Source organism: Psammomys obesus, unplaced genomic scaffold (genome assembly GCF_907164565.1).
Source record: "Psammomys obesus unplaced genomic scaffold, mPsaObe1.curated_primary_1811, whole genome shotgun sequence".
In the NCBI taxonomy this organism is placed as follows: Eukaryota; Metazoa; Chordata; class Mammalia; order Rodentia; family Muridae; genus Psammomys; species Psammomys obesus.
In genome coordinates, this window is record NW_026585504.1 from 27539311 (window position 1) to 27546520 (window position 7210).

The 7210-nt window shown below is 45.6% G+C and overlaps 1 protein-coding gene across 1 annotated transcript; it reads right to left on the reverse strand.

Annotated features, from left to right (window-relative positions):
* Positions 1-343: 343 nt before the first annotated feature.
* Kcna4 (potassium voltage-gated channel subfamily A member 4) lies at positions 344-6696 on the reverse strand. Its single transcript, XM_055604156.1, has 2 exons — positions 6625-6696; positions 344-3671 (listed from the first exon to the last, which is right to left on the reverse strand). The coding sequence occupies exon 2, from the start codon at positions 2889-2891 to the stop codon at positions 927-929; it is 1965 nt and encodes a 654-aa protein (XP_055460131.1). The 5' UTR covers positions 2892-3671; positions 6625-6696; the 3' UTR covers positions 344-926.
* Positions 6697-7210: the final 514 nt, after the last annotated feature.

The following is a 7210-nucleotide window of genomic DNA, read 5'->3' on the forward strand; positions in this document are numbered from 1 at the left end:
CGTTAGTCCCACAAAAGTAAAACAATGGTAAATGAGACGAAGAAACCATTCTTCCAGTGATTGTCATTGAACTGAGTGGTGCATTAGTAAACATTCACAGTATGAAGTCTCTCTCGGGCTTCAGCATAGAAAGTAGTGCAAAAGAAAAAAAAAATCCAGTATTAAGACCTGTGAACAAAGCTTGTTACATTTCCTCCAGAATGTTAGGCATTTACTGTTATATCTCCCCAAAATTAATAATAAAATATAATCAATTTCTAAAGGCCCCTGCAGCCTTTTCAAAAGTTAATTTCCAGTTAAAAATAAACTTTAATTAAATCCAAGATTAAATTGTGACCTATATTCTATTAAATAATTTACTTTCTCTTTTTTCTACACAGTAATTCTTACAATTTCTAAAAAAACAACTACAGAATCCAAAGACATAAGAGATATTATTAAAACACTGGTAAAAGACTTTTCAAATTCATTAGTTCTTACATAGTAAATACTTCAGAATGCCAACTTTTCCCATCACGTCACAATTCCCAACAATGTTGACAAGTTACTTACACGCCCATGTACACACACACTCTCTCTCTCTCTCTCTCTCTCTCTCTCACACACACACACACACACACACACACACACTCTCTCTCTCCTTGGGACCATCTTTACTATTAACATTTTCCCATTATGTGCAAAATTCTTGCATTCTATTAAAAAATATAAAGATAGATCTGCTCTATTTAAGCCTCCCTCTTCTCCAAGATGTATCGTTTATTTGATATGCAATACAAATTTAGTCACAATTATGCCATGTATTACCATTAAACAGCGGACTACTGTATGCAGTGCAATCATTTGCATATTTCATTTTCATAACTGCACTCTATGTATGAATATATTTGGAGATGGGGGGAGCAGTGGCAGGTGGAGAGAGCGATTCACACATCTGTCTCCACAGCCTTTGCATTAGAACAGTTGTTTTTATCTGTCTCGCTGTCATCCCCTTTCCCCTGACACTTCTCTTCCTTTCCACATAAAGATTCCTTGACCCCTTCCTCCATTTCTAGATACTCTGACTTGTCCCCCAGGGAAGACGAAGTGGAGCTCCGAAATTTCTTGAGCAAATTAGAAGGTAGGTATGGGCAACTGACTGCGTTTTGTGTCAGCTGGGTCTGTTCCTCGTTTTCAGTCTCTCTGTGGTAGAAATAGTTAAAGTTAGACACAATCACCGGCACGGGCAAAGCAATGGTTAAGACACCCGCAATGGCACACAGGGACCCCACGATCTTTCCTCCCACTGTAATGGGCTTCATGTCCCCATAGCCCACAGTTGTCATGGTCACCACAGCCCACCAAAATGCATCTGGGATGCTTTGGAAATGGGTAGTGGGTTCATCTGCCTCTGCAAAATACACAGCGCTGGAAAAGAGAATGACCCCGATGAAGAGGAAGAAGATAAGAAGGCCCAGTTCCCGCATGCTGGCTCTTAGGGTGTGGCCCAGGATCTGCAGGCCTTTGGAGTGTCTGGAGAGTTTGAAGATCCGAAATACTCGGACCAGACGGATGATCCTGAGGATGGCAAAGGACATGGCCTGCTGCTGCTGGCCGTTGCCACCCCCCTGCTGCTGGGCCAGATCAGTGCCCAGAGTGATGAAGTAAGGCAAAATGGAGACGATGTCAATGATGTTCATGATGTTTTTGAAGAAGAGTGCTTGGCTGGGACAGGCAAAGCATCGAACCACGAACTCAAAGGAAAACCACACAATACACACTGTCTCCACGATGAAGAAGGGGTCATTGAATATCGTGTGCCCTGAGTTCTCCAGGTGGGGTGCCGATGTGTCATTCAGTAACCTGCTGTGCCCACCTGCACTGAGGGCCATGATGAGATCCCTGTCATCCCTGAACTCGGGCAAGGTTTCCAGGCAAAAGATGACAATAGAGATTAAGATGACCAGGACAGATACGATGGCTATGCCCCTGGCAGGGCTGGAGCTCTCCGGATATTCAAACAGAAGCCAAATCTGCTTTTTAAATTCATTCTCTGGCAAAGCCCTGTCCTCCTCTTCTCTCACAAAGCCCTCGTCTTCCCGGAACTTGAGCAGGGCTTCTTCTCCCAACTGATAGAACTTCACCTCTTCGGTGAAGATATCAAAAGGGACATTGACTGGTCTCTTCAGGCGGCCTCCTGACTGGTAATAATATAAAATGGCATCAAAGCTTGGTCGGTTCCTATCAAAAAAATACTCATTGCGCAAAGGGTCGAAGTACTGAGTCCTCTTCTCAGGGTCTCCCAACAGAGTTTCTGGAAATTGGGCCAAAGTCTTCATTTGGGTTTCAAAGCGTAGACCAGACACGTTTATCACCACACGTTCACAGCAGTCACTGTAGCGGACTGAGCTGTAGCCACCCCCACCCCCATCATCCTGCGGCAGCAGGTCTGTGTAGGAACACCCATCCCCGTGGTCATCTTCACTAAAGTAAAACCTTCCCTCCTCTTCCTCCTCCTCTTCCTCCTCCTCGTCTTCCTCTTCCTCGCTCAGCTCCCTCAGTATCTTCTCTTCAGAGCCACTGGGCATCAGGTCCGAGCAATGAGGAAAACTGCTCTGCCGGTGGTGGAGTTTCTTCTTCTCAGTTCGCTGACGCCTCCTCCTCCGACTACCTCGGCTACCTTGAGAATCATGGGAGGAGTAGGCCCCACGCGTCTGGTGGTGATGGTGAGGGCCTCCACCAGTACCCCCAGTGCCTTCGACAGCAGCTGTGGCAGCTGCGACGGCGGCAGCAGCAGCTGCCCTGGAGTGAGCAAGTCTCTCCCGTTCTCGGGCCCTGGCCTGGGCTGCATAACCATAAGGCATGTGACTGTTGCACCCTGAGCTCTCTGCACTCACCATTGCAACCTCCATGGTGGTGTTTTTGGGAAATGGCTGGTTCCAGTCGTAAGAGAAGAAGAAAGAAAAATAGGGCAGCTTATTTTCTTACCAAATTAAGGTAAGTTTGGAAGCCTTAAGCAGATTGCTTAGAAGACTTGGGATATTTTCAGTCCAACTTTGCATTTTCTGTTTTTAAATCAGCACACCCCATGCTCTCTCTTCTCGGAGATTCAGCGTTGCTTTCCAGAGCTTGCCTAGTCTAGACAACAGCCTAGTGCTCCTCAAACATAAGTCATGAAATGATGCAGTCTCCCAAACACCTACGTTTTTTGGGGTAGATGTTCAAATCTGGAAGTATGTCTGGGATGTGGTCGGTGATGACGCTACAAAACTCAAAGGCAGCAAGTATTTGACAGCCAGAAGTTGTGCCTGGAAAATGAAATATATTTTTTTCCTGCGTGGAAATTGTCCAAAGCCCAGTCCGTCCAATTTAAATAAAATGCAAATTAAGTTTTTAGTCTTAGCACTTGCCTTCTAGTGATGGCTTGACCCATGTTAAAACGGGGCTTAAAATATGTCCAGCCATTGCTGCTCTGTCTATGAGGACGATTTCCAAGGCTCTCCCTCTACTGTCATCAAAGGCTTCATGGAGCCACAGACAATGCCACACTGTAGATAGAGGCAAAGACCTTGGAAGGTAGAGAAGGTGGAAGGTAAGGTTCCAGGAGAGGCAATCTCAACACTGAGGTCTCCATAGAAATGAAGAAGGGAAGAGCATCCTTTGGCTAGAATCATTCAGAAGAAGCACTTCACCTGAAGAGGGATGGGAAATAAGCACAGGAGAAAAATAAAAAGAATCAAACCAGAGAGAGCAAACAGCCCTTTACTCCACATACACTTCTTCTCCTGTCCTCAGGCAAATCACGAAACACACACCAGAAGACCATAACTTTTCCAGCTCAGGACGGGCTGCTCTAAAATCTCTCCCACTCCACATCCATCTTGCTTTCTTCTTTGGTTATTAGTTCAGACCAGTCTATTTTTTGTTGGAACTCATTTATTTTGCTTCTGTCCATTCTCAACCCACACGGTTCTTGCTTTCCTCCGCCCCTTCACCAACGCTAGCACCCCTTCATTCCACAACAGCAGTGCTGTGACTCTACAGCGCTTTCCATTATTCATTTATCTCAAGGAATTCTCTTTGAAGTTTTCACTCATAAAATGTTGCTGAGTTAAGTACCCTTCCATTTTCTTCTTTTTCTGTCTTTACTCGAGATTAAAGAAATGAGAGAAACCATTTATTTTTTCAGTTTAGACTCTACTATTTGAACAAACACCAGTTACCTAATCTATAAAATGTAGATAGCGTAATTCCTGCCCTCTACCCCACATTAGTAAGAACCAATTGAGATCAAGGATGCTATCAGGACAGCACGCTGTCTTGTACATAATGAATGGCAACAGATACAGCAGTTATGCATAACACAACATGAAGCTAGGTTGCAGTCTATCTACCCACTCCCAACATTCACATTCTTTGCCACTGTCAGAAGTAGGGAAAGATGGAACTTGGGTACATATAAGCCACTAAAACACTAGACAATGTCTATGTGAAAATGGCACTCTCTGACTCCATGAAACATGGCCCTGTTGTGTTTTTTCTCTCTACTCCAGCTTTCTGAATACTCCCTACCACCCACAGCCTAGAAGCAAATCTCAGTTCCCACATCTCTTAGTAACCATCTCCTCTCCTTGAACTGCCTTCATGTTCACCTGATATTCTCTTCTGATGTGTGTGGAGTACACCCTTCACCCCTTTTAATTGTATCCTGCTCTCTCATTCTCCAATTCACCCCGCATTTTTGCAGACCCCAACTTGTCTACCATTCCTGGTAGACAGTGTACTATTCCTGGTCCTCTTTTCTGACTTTGTTATCCTAAGTCCATTAGCTTCATCTCCTCAGCCAGCACTTCAGAAACCCTCTGCTCCTAACTCAGGTCTCCTGTTTCTTCCATTTACTTTGTCCAAGAGGACTTCTAAGAATACAGAAAATAACCTAGGGAATTGGAAACGACGATAACAGGTAAAATTCAGGGCATCCTCCAGCTTCTATTAGTGGAAACACTTGGGCAGCATGAGAGCAATGGCTTTCTGAAGCCAATAACAGGCTCCAACTCTTGAGCACCTGCTGCTCTTTGCTGTTGATGCTGGTCTCATAGCTTAAATGACAAGCAGGGAAATGGCAAACGCGGGGCATCTCACACACACACATCCTTGATTGGCACTTAAAACACCAGAAAATACACCTCAGAAGTTATCTCTGGTGAAACCCCCTCCTCTGTCTGACTTGTCACATCATCTTACATTCGGAAGTGTTTAACATGGTGAGGTGTCCAAGGCCTTACTTACAAAACTGCCCTATGGCTACATTCACTATATCTTATCAGCCAACATCATTAAGACTGGCACAGTCCAAATAGACTGTGTTCAACTTCTCAACACCCACAAACAGTTTGTATAGATACCTCTTGAGTCCTGAAAAACTGACATGCCCATATATTTGCAAAAGTGCAGATATATCTCCTACCCAAGCAACTCTGGCAAAGGTCATGAGTTAGAGGGTCTTCCAGCTCACTGTTAATTCTACAAGCTCTAGAACTACCTTCTTTATGCGCCACAGTAATTTCTTTCTAATTCATTCATTTGGGCTTATTAATTATTGTTTTATTTTTTCAAACTCACTCTTCCACATTCAAAAAGCAAACTATTTTCCTTTCATTTGGCCACTAGTTACCTTACTATCTTAAAGCCTAAAGAGACAGAAAGAAGAAAGGGGGTAGGGAGGAAGGCAGAGAAGAAGGGAGGCATGGGGGAAATGGGATATGGAGGGAAGAAAGTGAAAAGAAAGAAAGAAAGAAAGATAAAACCATCAAACCATTTTTCCAACAAACCAAACTGGTTTAAAATCTCTTTCTCCGGGTATTCTTAGGAGAATCAAGCAGACTTTATGCAAGAAACCTTTATAGGGGCTTTCCCCCTCCTTTCTTAACACCGTTAAACTAATAGGATTTTGCAAGGCACCTATTCCTGTCTCTATGCTCCCAAACAGCAGCCAAGCATCCCTCTTCCATTCCTACCCAACAACAACAAGGCTGTTTTCCTCTCTAGATGCTAATTCCTGCAACTGTGTTAGGGTGGTACCTCAACCAGATCTGAAAGAAAGGCAGAAAGAAAGGGGACAAATTTTAAAAATTAAAAAAAAAAAAGGTAATAGAATCAGAAAAGCCAACACCAAGAAAACACATACTTCAAAACACACCATATCTCCAGTCCCTGTAGACTGCTCAAACACTCTGAAAATGCATGCCATCCTAATCTTGGGAGAGGCAGCAATACAGACCCGCTCATCAGCTGTTCGCAAACGAGAGAGGAACGGTGAGGCTGGGATCAGGCAAAACGAAAATGATGCTGAATCTAAACCCCACCTCACTGGGGAACGACATCTTTAATTGCGCCCTGGCCTCCAGACCTGGGTTCCCGCTCTGGCACATTAAGCAGGGCGCACTCGCCCCATCCTCTGGGTTGCCCCCAGAGAGCCGCGTAGCATCTGCACCTCCCTTCTCCCACCTCCTGGTTTATTTTTAACCTCCTTCCATTCATGTCCTTCTGTCACATTCTCGATATTATTTATTCCTCAGATGTCCACAGTTTCTCAACAGCCGAAAGAGTAGGGTGAAGGAAAGATAAGGAAGGTATCATACTTACCGTTCCCACCAAGTGCGAAAAATAAAAATAGAGAAAAATCCCCCCGGAGATTTGTTCCCCCCCCCCCTCAAGCTGCAACAGCTGGAGGAGGGGCAGAATCATTGAGGGTGGGGGCGCAGTTCAAGAAATCACTCGGGTTTGGCAGGTGGAAGATCCCAAATATCCACGGAACAAGTTCTGTCGCCTTGGCTGGGGGTGGGGGGGTGTCACAGAGTCCTCATTACTGGAGCCCAGTGATGGAGATTGGGGACGCCCCAGTAGACCCCGGAATTTTCTGGTTCCTCTGGAGTTCGGCACAGCAGACCTGGGCTGGGAACGGAGGTCAAGGTTCTCCCCGAAAAAGAGTCAAAATCCTAGACAGCAGCGATCACTTGTTAAGCCTGGATTTCTTCAGTATCCATCCCAGTCTTGCTCTCTTGCTGGCTGCAGGAGGAGCACACGCCTCCCCAGGCTGCCAGCGCGCACGGGCGGGGGCGGGGCCAGGCCGGGCCGAGGGTGTGGCCTTTGGGGCTGTCACCAGGGGCGCCTCCCCGCGTGGCTGGGCGGGCGCAGTCACGACGCTGCGACCCCACCCGTCGGCCCAAGG